Source organism: Hypanus sabinus, chromosome 8 (genome assembly GCF_030144855.1).
Source record: "Hypanus sabinus isolate sHypSab1 chromosome 8, sHypSab1.hap1, whole genome shotgun sequence".
NCBI lineage: Eukaryota > Metazoa > Chordata > Chondrichthyes > Myliobatiformes > Dasyatidae > Hypanus > Hypanus sabinus.
Window position 1 is genome coordinate 80,141,674 of NC_082713.1, and position 23,300 is coordinate 80,164,973.

General features: G+C 40.8%; 1 protein-coding gene across 2 annotated transcripts in view; it reads right to left on the reverse strand.

The window, feature by feature from the left end:
- Positions 1–23,300, reverse strand: part of wdr44 (WD repeat domain 44) — a 95,950-nt gene that overhangs the window by 66,899 nt on the left and 5,751 nt on the right. For both annotated transcript variants that reach the window (XM_059977410.1, XM_059977409.1), the window contains exons 2-4: positions 14,768–14,798; positions 6,337–6,402; positions 1,019–1,700 (exon numbers count right to left, since the gene is read on the reverse strand). In XM_059977410.1, coding sequence (XP_059833393.1) covers positions 1,019–1,700; positions 6,337–6,402; positions 14,768–14,798 — 779 coding nt within the window. The remainder of the gene's footprint in view (positions 1–1,018; positions 1,701–6,336; positions 6,403–14,767; positions 14,799–23,300) is intronic.

A 23,300-nucleotide genomic window follows, 5' to 3' on the forward strand; every position in this document is an offset into this window, starting at 1 on the left:
AGAGGTTAAAGATCACAGTGAACACCCCAGCCAGTTGATCAGAACTGGTCTTTAGTATGTAACCAGGTATCCTGCTTGAGCTGGATGATTAATGTGGGTTCACATTCCCGAAGACAGCTCACAATTTCAGCTACAAAGACTGAAATTGTAGGATCATCAAGGGATTGATAGTCAAAGTGAGCATAGAAAGCATTGACTTTAACTGGAAGTGAAGCCCTGCTGTTTCGCATATCACTTGATTTAACTTTATAAGAGGTGATAGTATTCAAACCCTGCCACAACTGTCAAGCATCCTTTGTGGTTTCAAGTTTGGTTCAGAACTTCCACTTCGCCCCTGAGATGGCTACAAGGCAAAAATGGTAGAACTGACACTGTAGAAATGATAACAGCACATCCCATCTCCAAGAAATACTGAATTCCTCCAAACAGACAGGCCAAGAATATTCAAACAGATTATAGGTAAAAGACTGGTCCATTGTGTAAGGAGTGCATTAATTATTGGTTGAGAGCTGTACAAGCCCCAAAAATATTTATAACTTGTATGGAGAGCAATTAAAATTGAAGACACTAAATGGAAAACCACTTAATTTTCATGGTGCACAACAGTAGTCTCATCAGTAATGGAAACATGATAAATACAATGAGTATCTAGATTTTTGACCCATGATTAATGAACAGGATGGAGCTATTAAAGTACTCATTGCTTTGTTGAAAGTTACTCAGCACATTAGTTAAGAGTATTCCAAAATTCTCTCCAGATAAATAAAACAGCACCAATTAAAACCAACTGTAAAACAATTAAGAAGAGAAATTTAGTTAAAACCACTATGGGTTACAAATACCCACAAAAACATATTTAAGTTTATTGCCAGAACATTCCAAACTTAATCATACAAATATATCAACTGTACATTATGTTAGTACCCTCCGACAACACCTTTTCAGAGGAGAGCTACAATTTTTGTTCTTGTTCTATCGGATTATTTCTTCTTTCAAAGGGCACAGCTGCTCAACTTACCTTCGAGACCCAACGGACTGTGCACATCCAAGGAAGTTTCACTTTTCTTCTTTCGAGGAGGGGGAGCAGGTCGTACAGGTGGTGGTGGCCGTGGTGGAGGAATACTTGATCCTGGTGGTGGAGGCCGTATTGGTGTAGGTTTCTTGGTGCTTGCTACTATATCAGGTTCCACAGTTATCTGCCTTGGTGGTTTTGGATCTTGTAACTGTTCCGCCGCAAGCACATCTTCCAATGCAAAGTGATCTCCCGAAACATGTTCCAAAATATCTGCTTTGTCTCTTTTGACGTCTGATGGCTGTTTTGAAGATGAACTGCATAGGCAGTCCACATTGGATTTATCCTGACTCACAGCATTAACACCTTTTGGTTCTGCAAATGTATCATTACATGACACCACTGAGAAAGTTTCTAAAGATGACAGAGCTGTCTGAGCATCTGGCAGAACTTCTGTCTGCCCAGTTTTTACATCCAAGTTGCTCTGCTCTGTCAAATTCTTTGGCTTTGCACATTGTGGCTGATCAATGTTGATAAGTCCTGTAATGTTGCTGAGCAGATCAGATTCAGCTGAAACAGTAAATGTAAGCCCATCAGGTTTTGAACTGCACTCATCTTCACCAGTTTCTGAGGACTCAGCTTTCAGCCTATCCTTCTGTTGGTCCTCTCCCTCTGGTTGGTTAAGAACCTGCCAAGAATTAAAACTCAGATGTAACCACAGTTCAGAGAAACATACAAAAATTACACTGGTTTCTGGAGAACTAGATTTTTTAAAAGAACTTTTGCAATCCAATTAAATAATTAAAAAAACAGATACACACACACAGCCTATAAAAAGTATTCACCTGCCTTTAATATGACACAGCAAATCATCACTGGTACAGCCAACTGGTTTTTAGAAATCACATAATTAGTTAAATAGAAATCTGTCTTTGGAAATCTGTGTGCAGTTAAGGGGTTTAAATTGATTGTTGTAAAGATACACCTGCATCTTGAAAGTCCACCTGTTGGTGAGTCAGTATCCTGGCAAAAACTACACCATGAAGACAAAAGAACACACCAAGCAACTCTGTGAAAAGGTTATCGAAAAGCACAAGTCAGGAGATGGATACAAGAAAATTTCCATCACTGAATATTCTATGGATTTGTTGTCAAACATCAAGAAATGGAAAGAGCATGGCACAGTTGTAAATCTGCCAAGAGCAGGCCATCCTCAAAAAATGAGTGACTGCAAGAAGGGGACTAGTGAGGGAGGCCATCAAGAGACCTATGACAACTCTGTTGGAGTTACAAGGTTCAGCTGAGATGGGAGAGACTGTATAAACAACTGTTGCCCAGATGCTTTACCAGTCACAGCTTTATGGGAGAGTGGCTAAGAGAGTGCCACTTTTAAAAACAACTCACATGAAATCTCAGCTCGAGTTTGTCAGAAGGAATGTGGAGGACACTGAAGTCAGCTGGAAGAAGGTTCTATGGTCTGATGAAACCAAGTTTGAACTTCCTTGCCATCAGACTAAATATTGTGTTTGGCTTACGCCAATTACACCTCATCAAAAGCACACCATCCCTACTGTAAAGCATGGTGGTGGCTGCATCAAGCTATGGGGATGCTTCACTGCAGCAGACCCTGGAATGTTGTGAAGGTAGAGGGTAAAATTAATGCAGCAAAATACAGTGAAATCCTGGAGGAAAACCCGACGCATTCTGCAAGAGATCTGCAACTAAGGAGAAGATCTGTTTTTCAGCAAGACAATGACCTCAAGCATAAAGCCAAGCTACACAGGATTGGGTTAAGAACAACAAAGTTCATGTCCTGGAGTGGCCAAGTCAAGAGTCCAGACCTCAATCCAATTGAGAATTTGTGGCTGGACCCACAACCCCCATGCAATCTGATAAAGCATGAGCAGTTTTGTAAAGGAGAATGGGGAAAAATAGTATCCAGGTGTGAAAAGCTGATAGAAACCTATCCACACAGACTCAAGGCTGTAATTCTGCCAAAGGTGCGCCTACTAAATACTGACTTGAAGGGTCAATACTTGTGCAATCAACTATTTTGTGCTTTAAATTTGTAACCAATGTAGATCACTTTGGAGAAACTTGTTTTCACTTTGACATGATGAAATCTTTTTCTGTTGATCAGTGTTAAAAAAAAAGCCAAATTAAATCCACTGTGATTCAGTGGCGTAAAACAATAAAACATGGAAACTACCCAGAGTATTTTCAAAATGCTCTAACTGCCCTGCTAAGCAATCTTTCTGAATCTCTGCAATCCATCGAATGAATACTTCCCGTCAGTAAAGAGCACTTATGGACACTTCCAATAGTCTGCAAAGGAATGTAACTCTGCCAACTGTGCCTTCATTTCAATTACATGTCAATGGGAAAAAATATGTTTAATTGCTACAAAACAGAAGTGAGAGATCCTCCATAAGTACTCTTTCAGTTTTATACCAAAAATTACTCTTTCAACTTTATAATCAGAGACCAAAAGTGAAACTCCATTGCAAAACCAGCACTGGTATCAGTTAAGACAGGGCCTGCACCTTTTGTTCACATTGCAACTAATGTACAATTTCCTTTTCATTGCAGTGTACTCACTCAAGTCAAAACTAAAAGCAGATGGTCTTTAAAATCATGCTAAGTAAATTCAGGTGTTTTTTTTTTTGCATGGTTTGTGTTTTAGCAGTAGACAACGATTTATGTTGCTGAACAAATGATGGCTATAATTGCCAAACTATACCCAGCTCACATAGCTTTCCCATTTAGAGTTTAAAAAATACAAACCGATGATCTCCAATGAGTGGTTAAAATTCAAAAGATTAACCGCTTTATTTGGAAAGTATCAACTTTTATCCTGGTTGACTTGGAGGGAAAAAGATTTGTTACAAAGTAAAAACAAGAAAAACATCGCTCAGGCTCAAGTCTGTAACTAAGTAGCAAAATACAATCTCCAATACAGGAGTCCCCCGCTTTACACCACTTCACTTTTACGAAAGACCTATTAGTACCTGTTTTTGCTAACCAAAAGGAATCCGAAGAGGATTTTCACTTCTATGAAAAAAGGCGCCTGCTTTAAACTTGTGTTTGCCTCGAGAAAGACCACCATGACCGTGAAGCCTTGCACAGGCAGGTATGTGCATATGCGTGACGTCCACATGCGTGTACGTGCCGATTTTTTTTCTGCAAGTAGGTTTTGGCTAAATTTTCCCGATCCTGATAAGTGAAACTACTCTGTACATACATTATTTCCACTTTATATAGGCTGTGTATTTACCATATTATTCCTGCTTTTACTATATGTTAGTGTTATTTTAGACTTTATGTGTTATTTGGTATTGTTTGGTAGGTTATCTTTTCAGGTCTGGAAACACTAAAAAAATTTTCCCATATAAATTAATGGCAATTGCTTCTTCGCTTTACGCCATTTTGACTTACGAAAGGTTTCACAGGAACACTCTACTTTCGGATAGCGGGGGAACCTGTATTACTATTTACCACATGACAGAAGATATATTACTATTTTACATCATGACAGGGGATATACCATGACCAGACCTTCGCTGTTGAATCTATGCCAACAGCAATCCCAACCCATTTGCCTTGTAGCCTATTTTCCTCCCACATTTTCACTTACTCCCTCCCTGCATTCCAATGATTACACTGGGTAAATTATAGTGGCCAATTAAACTACCAACTGTATATCTTCAGGTGTCCCTGGAGATACACTAACTCCACGCAGGAAGCACTGGAGATCAGGAATGAACTTCGCTTGCCAGATACATGAGGCAGAAGATAAGCCAGCTGCGCCACTGTACAATGTTGCGGTGCAAATCCAGCTGCAAGGAAGGCATTTTCAGTAGATACCATCTCCATAGGTTAGTAATAAATCATTGCCATAAGCTTGGATGTGTTGCTTGCAAGTGGTGATGGTCACTTCCCAGAGCACAAGAGACTACTCAACAAGGAAACAGTAAGTAGCACATCTCTGAATCCCATTTTGTTAGATACCGGAACTGATACAGAGTTTTGACCTGAAATGCTGACATTTTCTTCCTCCTGACAGATGCTGCTCGATCTGCTGACATCCTCCAGCAGACTGTAGCTCGAGATTCCATTATCTGCACTCGTACCCATCATACATTAATTACTGTACAATGCACTTCCCTCAGAATATAGGATCAATTGCAGCAAAACAATATTTGATGTACTGTATGTCAAAATATATGACATCTACAGTATTCACTTGCATCTTGCCCAATGTTCAGAATTAGATAAGTTTAGATGGTAGCAAGTGAAGAGAAATGAGGAAGGCAACTTTCCAAAGAAATCTGTTTGTGCCTAAGATGGTCTACGAGCAAATATAGTTTTAAAGGCTAAAGTGCAAGTTTGAGTAAGATAATGAATATATCTAAATATTACTGTCTTTTCTTTGTATTTGCAATAGTTATTTTGGGCAGCAATTCAATTTACCCATTTCATATAGCCATCATTTCAGAGTAATACCCCAGGTACTAAGGTATCACATAAGGGTTAGTAAAGTCAAAATTCATATAAAAAGTTTGGGACTCAAGTGTTCACAATTCATTTGATTTGAAGCATTTTATTTTTACTTCAATGAGTGATCATCTATACCTTCTAGCAGGGAACACTAAGCAACAATCAATAGCAGGAACTGATTAACCTTTGTAAGCAAGGTCTGTTAAGGACAGTTGTATCATTCCCAGAGCTGTTCTGATCAAAGAAACTGCACAGAAGCCAAGAATAAACCCGTGAAATCAGTACTGAATAATTCAACTCAGCTGTGGAGGACATGTGCACAGTTGGGTTGAATTTAGACTAGCAATTTGGAAACCTTGTTTTGAATATTCTTGGTTTGCAAATATTCATACAATTTCTTGAAAGCATAGTCATATTCTGAAAAACTGAAACAACTTTTATCATTAAGTGCTTCTGTAATGTCAAGTTTATTTTCTTGGCTACTGCTAAGTCAATATTTTATTAACTGAATAAAGTGCATAACTAATTTTGCACCTCAAGTTCTTTTGAAGGCACAGTTGCATGAAATACAGCGATACAAGTAGCATATGCAGGCCTTGATCAAATTATTTTCTCAGTGTCTCCTCCTTTTGCAGGTGGAATCTTGATTCTGCACTCTGAGCATCAAACTGACGTGTGCTGTTATGATTCTGTAGCCCCAAGAACAAAGCCATTGTGACCAAGGAGGTCATTTACATTCTGAAACTGCTTCTTTAAAACTTTACATCTCATGTGCTGGTTATGGAAAACAAGAAAATATCTGTGTAAGCACAGGCAAAATAACTAACCTTATCTTTATAATCCTGTTGAAATGAAAAATCTTGATGTTTTTGTGCTTCATTGTTTATTTTATCCTGAAAAGGAAGAATAAAAGTGTGATACTATCATTCATCACAATCTAATTATCCAACATATGGATATTAGGTAACAATACCTTTGATGCATTATATAACATCTTGAAATGTTGGAAAATTAAATGGGAGAGCTTAATGTTTCCACATTTGATTTAGAAGTGAGTTCCATCTGACATTATTGAGGAAGGCTGCCATTGCACTATCAGAGCACATAAATAATATTTTTACAAAGGGCTAACAACATTAATCAAATGCAATAATTCTAATAATATAGCTTTCATAGTTCAAATGGTGGATGGGAAGGGAAGTGCTGGCAGGACCATAATCATTTTGAACAGCCTCTTTAGTGATTTGAAGGGTATAATTGATCAAAGCCAACCTTCTAATCCAAAACATGAGCATTAAATAAGCTGAATGAAGAGGAAATGACATTCAAGGTGTGAATTAATATACTGTACATCGAATAGCATTTCAGGTGTGGAAATGAATTCTGAGTCTTTGACAGGATTAACCCATTCTTTACAGCCATGACTATCCCAACTCCACTGATGACCTTTGATATTCTCACTGAATATTATGCCCAGTTAGTAAACAAGTTGTATTTAAAAAGTAAAATTGTTTCACAGGAAAGCTGTCACAAAATCTACCACTGTACCACTCAACAGATGAAATCTGGGAGGGGATTCCATTGCGAGGAGCTGTACAAGCCATCTCTGGTGAAGTGATTAAAACTACAGATATGAAAACATCATAACTAAAGGACAAGGTTACTTCAGGTGGAGTTTGCAAGCTCGATGAGAATTATGACAAAATTCTGGAGTGTCTGAAATCGTGCTAAACCAGAGCTGGATGAAGGTCATCAAGCACAGTGCTGTTCATTGAATAGGACTACCTGAGAATTAGGATGTGGGTAGAAGTAATTCACAATTAGTTCAAGTGTCTGGAGGATCAAGACGAAATGTCAGTGAACCGTAATAAACAATCTGGTATTAACAAAGTCAGGACAGGATTTCAGAACAATCCAAAGTAGTAGTCTTGAATGACAAGGATAGACACAAATTCTTCCCGGGTCAATTATAACAACATTGGTGGTGTGGTGGAAAACTTGAAAAGTGGGCAAAGAATTGGCAGATGGAAGTCAGACAAGTGAAGTAAAACCAGGACAGGACACACACATGGTTTGTGGAGTATTGTCAAACAGAGAGACATTTGTGAACAAATGTATAATTCTCTGAAAGTGGTAACACATGCAAACAGGATGGTGAAAGCAGCACATGGCAAGTCTGTTTTCATTAAAAAAAGGTGCACTGATTGCATGAGGTAGGGCAAGTTACAGCCATACAAAATGTTGCTGAGACAACACATGGAATTTTGTATGCAATTCTTGTTGCCATGCTGCAGGCAAAATATGATTAAGCGAGATAATACAGAAAAGGTTGTTAAGGAGGTTGCATGGTTTGAGTACTAAGGAGAGATTAGGTAGCTGGGACTGCCTTCTCTGGAATATAGAAGGTGGAGTACCTCTTCAAAACTCAGAAACTCAGACAGACATACCTAAAAGTATATGATCACAGTCTTTTTCCAAGGATACTCAGCATACGTTTAAGATGAGGGAACAAAATTTATAGGAGACCCTGAGAGGTAAGTTTTTCCACAGTGGATATGTAGGGGCAGATACAAATAAATGTTAAAAGATATTTGAACAGCTAAATGCATAGTAAAGGTTTAATGGGATATGGGCTAAACACGGGCAAATGTGACTAGCTCTGCAAGGCTCTTTGGTTGGGAAGGTTAAATTGGGCTTAAGGCCTGTTTCTGTGCTGCATAACTCTGTAAGACAATGGACCAAGAAGAATGGAAAGTCAGTGTCACTAAAGGAATGAGACAGAGATTTAGATATAGCAAAGGCAAGAACCAAGAAGAAAATATAAATTGAGTATCATTTAACATAAGATAAACTATAGACTAAATTGGAAACAAACTTTTTTATGCTTTATAGGAATTAAGAGTTCACATATGGTTGAATGTCAATAATTGACTATTGTTAATTATTGACATTCAAACACGCATGGGAGGGTTACTCATGTTATACAAATACAGAAAATCAATATAAAGCAATTAGTGATTCTGCTTTTGTATACCAAATTAAGCAATAACATGGTGTAGAAAACAAAAATGATATATTTGCATTGAATCACATATATCCCTCGTCCAACTTTACTGTAACATTAATACTAGATGATAGCTAACAACCAACATCAGCTGAATGGAATAGCATGTAAGCCTAGTGGGAAGATGAATTCAGTAAAGAGGAAGGAAGTTCATGTAATTTAAGCAAAGGGAAAACAAATGCAACTTCATAACTGAAGCAGCAAAATGGTACCCAGTCCTGACCAGATGCTGATAATTCCAATGCCACGTGGGAATTCATGGACACTTCACATCTAGTTAATAACATTTGTAGGATGTGGCTCAACTGTCCAAACTTGAACTTAGGATTTTGGAATGACTGGAGGCTGGAGTCACTCCTCAATACAGAGCAGTAAGAATTTCCTTAGTTTAGTAGGATGAAGAGAGAGGCAGTGCAGTTATCTTCCAAGTTTGCAATGTTCTCAAACCACTTGTCAGTACTGAATATTGAAAGAGGAAAATACACTTCTGGGAAACCAGGCGGACATGATAGAACAGTTTTGCACAGGAACATGCCCTTTGAGCCACAATATTATACCGAAATAATTAAATCAGTAAATCAAATGCAAAACTAAACTAATCCCTCCTGTCCACATTCTCCCATTTCCTGTACGCTCATGTGCCTATTAAACAACGCTATATTTGCCTCCACCGTCACTCCAGAAATTCTAGACATCCACCACTCTGTAAAAAACTTGCCCAACATACCTCCTTTGAACTTAACCCCCTCACCTTAAATGCATGCCCTCTGATATTAGGCTTTTTAACCCGGGATAAAAAGATACTGCAATCTATCTATACCTTTCATAATCCTATGAACATCCAGATATCCCCCCCAGCCACTACAAAGAAAATGACTCAAGTCTGTACAACCTTTCCTTGTAGTCCTCTAATCTGGGCAGCATCCTGGTAAACCTCTTCTATTCCCTCTCCAAAGCCTTGACGTTATTTCCTCAAATGGAGTGATCAGAACTGAATGCAATACTTCATATGCAGCCTAACCAAAGTTTTTAAAGCTACAACATCACTTCCTAACTCTTCAGCTCACTTCCTTGACTGATAAAGACAAGCACGACATATGCCTTTTTTAAAACCACCTTTTCAACCTTAGTAGCCACTTACAGAGTAACTAATTCTGAATCCAAGCAACCATATCATCGTGGATTCCATCTAACTTAATCTTCTAGACAAGCCTCCCATGGGGGACCTTTTCAAACACCAATAAAATAGACAAAACCCACAGCTCTATCTTCACTCAGTTTTGTTACCACCTCAAAAAGCAAATTAGTAAGAAGCAACTTGCCCTGCACAAAGCCATACTGACTGATCCTAATTAAGCCATAGTTTTCCAAATAATTATAAACCCTATCCCTAGGAAACCTCTCCACTAACTTGCCTATCACTGAGGTGAGATTCATCGGATAGAAAGCAAAGGGTAGTGGTGAATGGGTGTTTCTTGGAATGGCAAGTGCTGACTAGTGGGGTGCCACAGGGTTCGGTATTGGGACACAGCTTTTTACGATTTATGTCAACGATTTAGATGAAGGCATTGAGAATAGTATCAGCAAGTTTGCTGATGATACTAAGCTGGGTGGCAGTGTGACATATGATGAGGAAGTTAGGAGAATTCAGGGTGACTTGGATAGGCTGGGTGAGTGGGCAGATACTTGGCAGATGACGTTTAATGTGAATAAGTGTGAGGTTATCCACTTTGGGAGTAAGAAAAGGAAGGCAGATTATTATCTGAACGGTGTAGAGTTAGGTAAGGGAGAAATACAAAGAGATCTAGGAGTCCTTGTTCATCAGTCACTGAAGGTGAATGAGCAAGTGCAGCAGGCAGTGAAGAAGGCTAATGGAATGTTGGCCTTTATTACAAAGGGAATTGAGTACAAGAGCAAGGAAATCCTCTTGCATTTGTACAGAGTCCTGGTGAGACCACACCAGGAGTATTGTGCACAGTTTTGGTCTCCAGGGTTAAGGAAGGACATCCTGGCTGTGGAGGAAGTGCAGCGTAGATTCACAAGGTTAATTCCTGGGATGTTTGGACTGTCTTACACAGAGAGGTTAGAGAGACTGGGCTTGTACACGCTGGAATTAAGGAGATCGAGAGGGGATCTGATTGCAACATATAAGATTATTAAGGGATTGGAAAGGCAGGAAATATGTTCCAGATGCTGGGAGAGTCCAGTACCAGAGGGCATGGTTTGAGAATAAGGGGTAGGTCATTTAGGACAGAGTTAACGAAAAACTTCTTCTCCCAGAGAGTTGTGGGGGTCTGGAATGCACTGCCTCGGAAGGTAGTGGAGGCCAATTCTCTGGATGCTTTCAAGGAGGAGCTAGATAGGTATCTTATGGAATGGGGAATCAAGGGATATGGGGACAAGGCAGGAACTGGGTATTGATAGTAGATGGTCAGCCACGATCTCAGACTAGCGGTGCAGGCTCGAAGGGCTGATTGGTCAACTTCTGCACCTAATGTCTATTGATTATCCCCATTGCCCTTCTTGAATAATGGAATAACATCAGCTACTCACCAGTCTTCCACAACCTCTCCTGCGACTGGAGAGGATACAAAGACATTGGTCAAGGCCTCAGCAATCTCATCTCTAGCCTTCTTTTTAATCTATTACATATTCCATCAGACCCTGGAGAATTATCCATTTTACTGTTCTTTAAGAGACCCAACATTACCTCTTCTTTATTTTGAAATTATTCAGCATATTAACCTGCTCCTTACTGAACTCCCTATCCTCCATGTCCTTCTCCTTGGTAAATACTGATGCAAAAGACTCATTTAAGACTTCTTTCATATAAGCAGAAGTTCCCAGTTGCTTCAAAAAGGCAACAATACCAGTGCCTAAAAAGAATAATGTGGGCTGCCTTAATGCCTATTGCCCAGTAGCACTCACATCTACAGTGCTGAAATACTTTGAGAGGTTGGTCATGACTAGACTGAATTCCTGCCTCAGCAAGTACCTGGATCCATTGCAATTTGCCTATCGCCACAATAGGTCAATGGCAGACACAATCTCAATGGCTCTCCACACAATTTCAGACCACCTGGACAACACAAACACCTACGTGAGGATGCTGTTCATCAACTATAGCTCAACATTTAATACCATCATTCCCACAATCCTAATTGAGAAGTTGCAGACGACACACACAAAATGCTGGTGGAACGCAGCAGGCCAGGCAGCATCTTTAAGGAGAAGCACTGTCAACATTTCGGGCCGAGACCCTTTGTCGGGACTAACTGAATGGAACAATAATAAGAGAAGTTGCAGAACCTGGGCCTCTGCAATTGGATCCTCTACTTCCTAAGCAGAAGACCACAAACCATGCGCATTGGTGATAACATATCCTCCTTGCTGATGACCAACACTGGCGCACCTCAGGGATGTGTGCTTTGCCCACTGCTCTACTCTCTCTATACCCATGACTGTGTGGCTAGGCATAGCTCAAATACCATCTATAAATTTGCTGATGATACAACCATTGTTGGTAGAATCTCAGGTGGTGATGAGAGAGCATATAGAAGTGAGATATGCCAACTAGTGGAGTGGTGCCGCAGTAACAACCTGGCACTCAACGTCAGTAAGACGATAGAGTGATTATGAACTTCAGGAAGGGTAAGACAAAGGAACACATACCAAGCCTCATAGAGGGATCAGAAGTGGAGAGAGTGAGCAGCTTCAAGTTTCTGGGCATCAAGATCTCTGATGATGTATCCTGGTCCCAATATATCAATGTAATTAAAAAAAAGAAATGGCAGTGGCTATACATCATTAGCAGTTTGAAGAGCTTTGGTATTTTAACAAATACACTCAAAAACTTCTATAGTTGTACCGTGGAGAGCATTCTGACAGGCTGCATCATTGTCTGGTATTGTGGGGGGGGGGGGGGGGGGGGCTACTGCACAGGACTGAGAGAAGCTGCAGTAGGTTGTAAAGCTAGTCAGCTCTACTATGGCACTATCCTACAAAATACCCAGGATATCTTTAGGGAGCAGCATCTCAAAAAGGCAATGTCTATTATTAAGGACCTCCAGCATGCTCTTTCCTCACTGTTGCCATCAGGTAGGAAGTACAGAAGCCTGAAAGCACACACTCTGCAATTCAGGAACAGCATTTTCCCCTCTGCCATCCAATTCCTAACTGGCTACTGAAGCTCTGGACACTATCTCACTTTTTAAAATATACAGTATTTCTGTTTTTGCATGTTTTTAAAATATATTCTGTATAAATAATTGATTTACTTGCTTACTTATTATTAGTATTTTTTATTTTATTTATTATTTATTTTCTCTCTGCTAGATTATGTATTGTATTGAACTGCTACTGCTAAGTTAACAAATTTCACATCAGATGCCAGAAATAATAAACCTGATTGATTCCTCTCCCTCCATGTAAAAGCTTCCTCCTTCATCCTTGGGTGGTCCTGCTACTCCCTAGATATTGTCCTGCTCTTGATGTATGCATATACCCTTGATGCTGTCGGCAAATTTTGCAGGGAAGCACAGCAAAGTACAAGAATGCTTATTTATCAATCAGGAAAAACATTCTTGTAACCATCAATACCAGTTCTACACAGTACATGTCCTCCTTGATGTAGTGAAGTCTATCAGGGAGAAGATTTGGGACATTATGAGGTGGTATGGGGTTGAAAAAGAAAATAGACGAGTCATTGCTCTCGTTTGATCAAGAATGATCAGAATACATCTTACATAACTATTTTGGGAGCGAGGGAGGAAGTTTTAAAAAAAAACAGGATGTCAAACACAGCAATCTATAGATTACTCTCTGTAAAGGGATAGTAAAGTTATAAGAGTTAATGCATGATTTTATAAAAAGGTGCAGGAGAGATTCTGACTTCTGAGACATTGGCATGAAGAAAACAGATATATTTCACGAGCTGGGTAACATTTGTGCACCATAAGGCTCACACACTACGGGAATGATTTTATGGGACACTAACCACCACTGGCAAGAATGTTACCACAGTGAAATCTGTAGATTGGTGAGAAAACAGGTGACAAAGACAGCAACCATAGGAGATGATAGAGTAGCCACTGCCAGTCCGTGAGCAGCAGTCATAGAGCTGGCAGGCAGCAAACTGAGCTGCACAATTCAATTCAGTGGTAAACAAGAGGGATTAGGATTAGGATTTCTGAGGCTTTGGGCATACTGCTCTTCTCAATCCAGCCAACACTAGATCTCTCACCACTGAGCCATGGGCAACTCATTATTGAGGCAGTACCAATGGACAGATATTCACATCATATGGAAAAAGGATTTAGTGCTTATGACACCATATTTCTGGCATCCAGCTTCCTGATGTAGCAGCAAAAGGAAGTGCAGGAGCTTACTCTAGGTTCCCAGCATAGTATGAGCAGGTATTTTTTTTAAAGAATAGATAGGATACACACTTACAAGTGTTCTGGCTCAAGGATCATGAGTACAATAACAAATTGGCATTCTGCAGGGTGGTATTCAGAAGTACCAGTTAAGTACCGTTGGAGTTATTGTCCAAGCACTGAAGAAAACAGCAACTTTAAAATAATATGTCAAAATTGGAGAGGAACCACAGTGCTCCAGAAGAATTAATTATTTTTGAATGGAGGTTTGAGGTTAGCAAATGTATCAGGTACTCAATATCAACAATTCACCACAGGCATCAAAACTTGAAACGTTTTAAGAATATAGTCTAAGAAAGAAATATTGATAACTTACATATATGGAAGTGACTCTTTGAACCACAATGGTAACTTACATATATGCAGAACAAAATAACTTAGCTTACAACTCTGAGGATTCCACATGAATAATTCATTACCCCTAGTGTACTATTTAGACCATGTGAATAACTTAATTTGAATACATTTACTTCTCCTGAAACAAGCACACCCCCAGTAGGCTATAGTAAAATACAATATGAACACCAGGTCAGCTTCCATCTGCATTACCATGCTTGCGCACTTTCATTTACTAGTTGCCACAGATGGCTCTGGGATCTTTCCTGATGTAGTAATAGACAAACCCAATTTTATTTCCTAAAGTTATTTATTCTTTCATTCTTACCAATCCCTACCTTCCCTTTCAGTTATTAAACTGTAGTCTTCATAACCTACCATGCTTGCTAGATTTTGATAATAAGGTGAACTTGCAGTACGTACCTTGGTTAAGGTAATGATCTTTGCTGGTGACCTAAGGGAAGAGGGGAAATAAGGAGGTGTTATTCTGACATTGTAATAATTGCAACATCTTCATTTTACAGTTAATGGCAAACACAACCTGTGCTAGGAGACTGGAGACTCTGAACTAGGAGTCAAAGAAATAGATTTTTGTTTTCAGAAGTACATAGAAAGAGCAGCTAAACATCATTTTTTGCTGACCATCCTTGTCCTTCTACATGTGCTGCCTGACCGGCTGAGTTTTTCCCCAGCAATTTAATATTTGCTCTAGATTCCAACAAGTGTGGGCCAAAGGGCCTGTATTACGCTGTAGGTTTTCTGTGTTTCTATCTCCAGTCCTTCTTCTCTAGACATCAGTTCTGTTGTTCTAACAGGAAATTTTCCGTACTGAAATTAGAATTCTCAAAAACTGAAAGGAATGATTTAGAAACAGCACACTCATCTCAAAAACTGCAAACAAAAATCATTGTAAATAAAAATAACTCAGTCATTTCCAAATAAGTTTAGTATCATTATACATCAGCAAAATGATTTCAATTTGTTTGTCTGCAAATAAGTGTACAAATGTTCAGAATTTTAAACAAAATCCCCTATGCATATCTGTTGTTTATTAAATCACTATGTAGCATTTCCTCAAGGTAGACAGGAAGCCACTTATTTGACATAAAGATGAAGATTCTTGTTTCAGCAGTTCAAAATATTTTTTTTGATTAACCACCTCTTTTCATGTTGTATCTTCATGCCTCTAAATCTCTTCTGCTCGATCTCCCTGACATTAAAATCCTTGAGTTTTTCTTACTTTTATTCACAACTAAGTCTGTGATTCTAGAATTATCCTTCTGGTCCTCCATGTCAATTCCAGATGGAATAGTGTTGCCATATAAACAACCTCATACTCATTGTCAGCAAGACCAGGGAGCAGATTATTGACATCAGAAGGAAACCAGAGCCAGTCCTCATCTGAAGATGGGAGGCAGAGAGGGGTGGCAGCTTTAAATTCCTTGGTGTTGTTATTTCAGAGGATCTGTCCTATGCCTGGCATTTAAGTGCAATTAAAAAGAAATCAGCACGGCAGCACTTCTCCTTCCTTAGGAGTTTGCAGAGATTCAAAATGACATCCAAAACTTTGACAAATTTCTATATTATGTAGTGGAGAGTATATTGACTGGCTGCATCAAAGGTTCCTTTATCAAAGTACACAGCTCTGAAACTTTTCTTCAGACAGCCACAAAACCAAGAAAAAAAGGCAACTCGATCACCCAATCCTCACACCCTGCACAAAAAAAAGAGAGAACAAAATATGGAACAGGCACATCAACTTCATCTTTTAGATGAAGGCACTGAGAATAACATCAGCAAGTTTGCTGATGATACTAAGCTGGGTGGCAGTGTGACATGTGATGAGGATATTAGGAGAATTCAGGATGACTTGGATAGGCTGGGTAAGTGGGCAGATACTTGGCAGATGACGTTTAATGTGAATAAGTGTGAGGTTATCCACTTTGGGAGTAAGAACAGGAAGGCAGATTATTATCTGAACCGTGTAAAGTTAGGTAAGGGAGAAATACAAAGAGAACTAGGAGTCCTTGTTCATCAGTCACTGAAGGTGAATGAGCAAGTGCAGCAGGCAGTGAAGAAGGCTAATGGAATGTTGGCCTTTATTACAAAGGGAATTGAGTACAAGAGCAAGGAAATCCTCTTGCATTTGTACAGGGCCCTGATGAGACCACACCTGGAGTATTGTGTACAGTTTTGGTCTCCAGGGTTAAGGAAGGACATCCTGGCTAAAGAGGAAGTGCAGTGTAGATTCACAAGGTTAATTCCTGGGATGTCAGGACTGTCTTACGCAGAGAGGTTAGAGAGACTGGGCTTGTACACGCTGGAATTAAGGAGATTGAGAGGGGATCTGATTGCAACATATAAGATTATTAAGGGATTGGACAAGATAGAGGCAGGAAATATGTTCCAGATGCTGGGAGAGTCCAGTACCAGAGGGCATGGTTTGAGTCTAAGGGGTAGGTCATTTAGGACAGAGTTAAGGAAAAACTTCTTCTCCCAGAGAGTTGTGGGGGTCTGGAATGCACTGCCTCGGAAGGCAGTGGAGGCCAATTCTCTGGATGCTTTCAAGAAGGAGCTAGATAGGTATCTTATGGATAGGGGAATCAAGGGATATGGGGACAAGGCAGGAACTGGGTATTGATAGTAGATGATCAGCCACGATCTCAGACTAGCGGTGCAGGTTCGAAGGGCCAAATGGTCTACTTCTGCACCTACTGTCTATTGTCAACCCCAAATCTCTCTCCCCCCACACATTGGGTGAAAAACACAGATTATAAAAAAACTACAAGATTGAAAAAAAGTCAATAGTCCAAGTCCATATTCGTATCCAAAATGCAGAAAACCTGGGTAATATTCTCTGGGCACAGCGGCAGGACATACAGGCTTCCCACTTTGGCAGCAGAGTGATCCCACCAGTGATCAAAAGGCAGTCTCCCCTCTCCGGCAGCAGAGTGATCCCACCAGCGATCAAAAGGCAGTCTCCCCTCTCCGGCAGCAGAGTGATCCCACCAGCGATCAAAAGGCAGTCTCCTCTCTCTGGCAGCAGAGAGATCTCACCAGCGATCAAAAGGCAGTCTCCCCTCTCCGGCAGCAGAGTGATCCCACCAGCGATCAAAAGGCAATCTCCTCTCTCCGGCAGCAGAAAGATCCCACCAGCGATCAAAAGGCAGTCTCCCCTCTCCGGCAGCAGAGTGATCCCACCAGCGATCAAAAGGCAGTCTCCTCTCTCCGGCAGCAGAGAGATCCCACCAGCAATCAAAAGGCAGTCTCCTCTCTCCGGCAGCAGAGAGATCCCACCAGCGATCAAAAGGCAGTCTCCCCTCTCCGGCAGCAGAGTGATCTCACCAGCGATCAAAAGGCAATCTCCTCTCTCCGGCAGCAGAGAGATCCCACCAGCGATCAAAAGGCAGTCTCCCCTCTCCGGCAGCAGAGTGATCCCACCAGTGATCAAAAGGCAGTCTCCCCTCTCCGGCAGCAGAGTGATCCCACCAGCGATCAAAAGGCAGTCTCCTCTCTCCGGCAGCAGAGTGATCCCACCAGTGATCAAAAGGCAGTCTCCTCTCTCCGGCAGCAGAGTGATCCCACCAGTGATCAAAAGGCAGTCTCCCCTCTCCGGCAGCAGAGTGATCTCACCAGCGATCAAAAGGCAGTCCGGCAGCAGAGTGATCCCACCAGTGATCAAAAGGCAGTCTCCCCTCTCCGGCAGCAGAGTGATCCCACCAGTGATCAAAAGGCAGTCTCCCCTCTCCGGCAGCAGAGTGATCCCACCAGCGATCAAAAGGCAGTCTCCCCTCTCCGGCAGCAGAGTGATCCCACCAGTGATCAAAAGGCAGTCTCCCCTCTCCGGCAGCAGAAAGATCCCACCAGCGATCAAAAGGCAGTCTCCTCTCTCCGGCAGCAGAGAGATCCCACCAGCGATCAAAAGGCAGTCTCCTCTCTCCGGCAGCAGAGTGATCCCACCAGTGATCAAAAGGCAGTCTCCCCTCTCCGGCAGCAGAGTGATCTCACCAGCGATCAAAAGGCAGTCTCCCCTCTCCGGCAGCAGAGAGATCCCACCAGCGATCAAAAGGCAGTCTCCCCTCTCCGGCAGCAGAGTGATCTCACCAGCGATCAAAAGGCAGTCTCCCCTCTCCGGCAGCAGAGTGATCTCACCAGCGATCAAAAGGCAGTCTCCCCTCTCCGGCAGCAGAGTGATCTCACCAGCGATCAAAAGGCAGTCTCCTCTCTCCGGCAGCAGAGTGATCCCACCAGCGATCAATAGGTAGTCTCCCCTCTCTGGCAGCAGTGCAATATCACCAGTGATCAAAAGGGAGGCAGCCAGCATTCACCTCAAAGTTTCAATCTCCCTTGTCACTTCATTTGGCTAACAATGGAAACTTTAATTGCCAAAAACATCAGCTCCCAGCCTAGCATGAAAACCCCAATGCCCTTGAGTGGAAAATATAACAAAACATAGTGGATACGGCTCAGTCCATTAAGGGTAAAGCCCTTCCCACCATTAAGCAAATCTACATGAACCGTTGTCACAGGAAAGCAGTATCCATCATCTGTGACCCCCACCATCTTGGACATGCTCTTCTCTCACTGCTACCATCAGGAAGGCAGTACACAAGCCTCAGGACTCACACCACTAGGTTCAGAAACAGTGATTACCCCTCAATCATCAGGTTCTTGAACCAGAGGGAATAACTTTACTTAACTTCATTTGACCCATCACTAAACTGTTTCCACAATCTATAGACTCACTTTCAATGACGATTCATCTCATGTTTTTGATATTTTATTGCTTATTTATTTATTTTATTATTTCTCTCTTTTTGCATTTGCGTAGTTTGTTGTCTTTTCAACACTGGTTGAATGCCCGATCTGATGCAGTTTTTCATTGATTCGGCTATGGTTATTTTTCTATTGTGGATTATTGAATATGTCTGCAAGACAATGAATCTCAGGGTTGTATATAGTGACATCTAGGTACTTTGATAATAATTTTACTTTTAACTTAAATGTGGATGCTTCTGTTCATCCTGAAGCAGTACTGAATGCATTAATTCGCCAGATGACACCAAGTGTAAAGCAACTTTGCTATGGCAAACCTTTTCCAAATTAACAATAAAGTTCAGACTTTACTCCATTGTTCATTTGCAATGCAAGCACCAAACCTGGTATGTTGGGAGTCTGTTCCCTAAAATTTTACACCTTATTTCAATTAATTTCATGTCTACCACCCAATTTTACCTTGACTGATACATAAATTCACAGTATTATCTATGCAGATCTAGAATGCTAAACTACAGAGTGGGGGCAAATACTGAGTATTCAGAACACAAAAATTCACACAAAATTATTCCTTTCTGGAAGCATTTGGGCTATATCTATAATTGTGATATTTATTATTTGTATTTTAACTTTTTAATAGGAGCCATTGATAGAAAACTAACTTTTGAAAGAAAATATTAGAGCATTGAGAGGGGAAGGGTTGAGGATGGAAAACAAAATTATTCCAATATAAACTTGTGTATGGTAATTTTTTTCCCTTTTTCTCTCTCTCTCTCTACTCAGCATTTCCTTGTCCTAAAACTTATACAATATTAAAGTCAATCTACAATCCCAACTTCTAGTGCCGTCCACTTGTACTTACAGCAGATTAAATAATATCTTAGTGCCTTATTTTGCATCTCTAATAATGGTTGGGTAATAGAATACAGTATAAATCATTTAAATACAATAATTTCGGCCCTAATTAAACACTGTAACGTAGAAAAGCAAGAAGGCACATAAGCCAAGAAATTCAAAGGCATTGGATTAAATGGTTGCTGCATAGTTTGCCAACTACCATTTTTGCCCGAGGCCTGCAGCTGCTAATTCAGCACTGCCTAAGGTCAATGCACTCTGCTGGCAAACCAACTTCATGTCTGTAGTACTGAGAAACACAGCGTCATCACATTTCTAGGCAACAGACCACTTAAAACGATGATCATGCAACTCACTAAACTTCAGAAGCTTCAAATGTTTCAGCTTGAACACGAATTCTTCTAAAAACTTCAAATCAACATCAACTACATAGTAAAATATTCCAAGAATAATCCCAACAAAATAAAAGCCACAACTGCTGAGGTCAGTAACAAAGGATGGGACAGTGATCATGTGATTAAAGGTAGCTCCAGAAAGCTTAATAAAAAAAAATAAGCCACAGCACAAACTCCACGTTATCAAAAGCTATAAGAAATTAGGCTTTCTGACAGGTCACAGAAGCAAAGGCAGTCCATGCAAAGCATCAAAAACCACAAATCTCAAAAACTGAAATGGGTGTTAGACATCATAGCACTGGGAACTATGACTGTTAATGTCACCAACTTATCTCGCAACCATCTAGGCACCTGATAAAATATGCTTTAACCAACAACAAAAATCAACACTTGTGCATCAAACCAAGATACAGAAAATATTGAAATAGCTTTTGCTTTTCTGTTCTATACTAACATGCTCTTTCTTGTATTAAGCCTGATGTTTGAATGGCGATGACAAAAAAGCTTAGAGGTATTCATGAATTTTAAATGTATGTAGCTTAAACACAGTACTTATACACATGACAGCTTATTTAGCATTCAGAGTTTGTATTAAATTATACGACACAATCTCCATCAGCACAGGTGCACCACAAGGCTATATGCTTAGCCCCCTGCTCTACTCATTTTATACTTCTGACTATGAGGCTTACCATAGCTTTAATGCCATATTCAAGTTTGCTGACAATAACACTGTCAAAGAGGGCAATGAATCAGCATATAGAAAGTAGATTGAAAATCTGGCTGAGTGGCTCAGTGACAGCCAGACCAAGGAGCTGATTATCTTCAAGAGGAGGAAACTAGAGGTCAATGAGCCAGTCCTCGTAGGAGGATCAGAGGTGGAAAGGGTCAGCAACTTTAATTGCCTTGGTGGTATTATTTCAGAGGACCTGTCCTGGGCCCAGCATATGTGCAATTACAAAGAAAGCACAACAGCACTCTACTTCCTCAGACGTTTGTGAAGATTCAGTATGACATCTAAAACTTTGACAAACTTCTATAGATGTGTAGTGGAGAGTATATTGACTGGTTGCATCACAGATGGGTATGGAGACACCAAAGCTCTTGAACAAAACATCCTACAAAATGTATTAGATACAGTGCAGTCTATCACAGGTAGTTTTCCCCACCATTGAGCAGGCCCACCATTGAGCAGATCAAATCCAACACTGTCACAGGGAAACAGCATCCATCAGAGACCCCCACCACCCAGGATATACTCTCTTCTCACTGCTGCATCAGGAAGAAGATACAGAAGCCTCGAGCTGAATCTTTGCAAACTCCATAAGTCGGGGAGAAGTCTTAAAAAAGAGAGCGTATCGCAGGGGCTTGGCGCATTAGTGTCAGACCAATTGATTCACAGAGAGAGAGCTTTGCACAGATCGGGGAAAAGAGTTTAAAAAAAGGAGCATTTTGCAGGGCTCAGAGCATTAGCAGCGGACCAGTCAATTTGTGATTCATTAGGAGCAAATAAAAGTAAAGCAGGGTCAAAGTGGAGGGCCATTGTGACAGTGGACCAATGTAGGAACAGGAACTTAAGGCTTTGGCGAGAAGGCACAGGTAAGGCTTTTATAATGGTTAAATAAAAAGTCACTAAATTACAACTAATTAAATAAAGTAGGGATGATGCGGGATCAGGTGATGAGCTGTAGCTGCATAGTGTGGACCCCATAGTAGTTCCTGGTGACCACATCTGCAGCAAATGTTAGCTGCTTGAGGAACTCAGGCTCAAAGTTGAAGACATGGAATCTGAGCTTCAAACATTGCGGCATATCAGGAAGGGGGAGAGTTACCTTGATTCTGTTTCAGGAGGTAATCACACCCATTAGATTAGCTGCCTCAAGTTTGGTCTGTGGTCAGGGACAAGAGGGTGCAACTGATAGTGAGATGGATAGTGGGATCCAAGAGACAGTGCTGGAGGAGCCTCACCCCTTGAGCTTGTCCAGCAGGTCAGAGATTCCTGCTCCCTGTGTGGATGAGAGTGGGGGCTGAAGGAAGGATGAGCAACCTAACTGTGGCACTGTAATTCAGGGAGCCATTCAAGGGGGAAGAGGTGGTAATTAGGGATAGTGTAGTCAGGGGAATAGACAAGAGTTCTCTGTCACAAGGATAGAGTGCCCTAAAGGCTGTGTTACCTGCCTGGTGCCAAGGTTCAGGACATCTCATATGACCTGCAGAGGAATTTGCAGTGGGAGGGGAAAGATTCAGGTTGTCATCGTCCATGTGGGTACCAATGACATGGGCAGAATGAGGAAAGAGGTTCTGTTGAGGGAATTGAGGAGCTATGGACTAAATTAAAAAGCAAATCTAAAAAGGTGGTAATCTCTGGATTACTACCTGGGCTACATGTAAATTGGCATAGGGTCAAGAAGAATAGAGAGTTAAATGCGTGGCTCAAGGATTGGGTATGGGAGAAGTGGGTTTGAATTTATGGAGGAGGAGGAAGCTGGTCCAATGGGATGGGCTCCAACTAAACCGTGTTGGGACCTGGATCCTCGTGAATCACATAATTACAACTGTGGATAGGGCTTTAGTCTAAATAGTAAGGGGGCTGGGTTCAACAGATTGGAGAAGTATGTATAAAGTAAAAGAGAAAAGTATGGATAAAGTAAAAGCAAAGAAGAAAAAAAAATGAAAAAAAAAGTAGTAAGAGTGGAGTGAAGAAAAGTCAAGTGCAAAAGAGAAAAAAGATTATAAGATTTTAAAAGCACAATGAGTGTAAGGGCACTTTATCTGAATGCCCGTAGTATTCAGAACAAGGTCAGTGACTCATGGTACAAATCAGTACAAAGGGGTATGATTTAGTGGCATTACAGAAACGTGGTTGCAGAACGCAGAGGATTGGGAATTAAATATCTAAGGATGTCGGGTATTACAGAAAGATAGGCAGG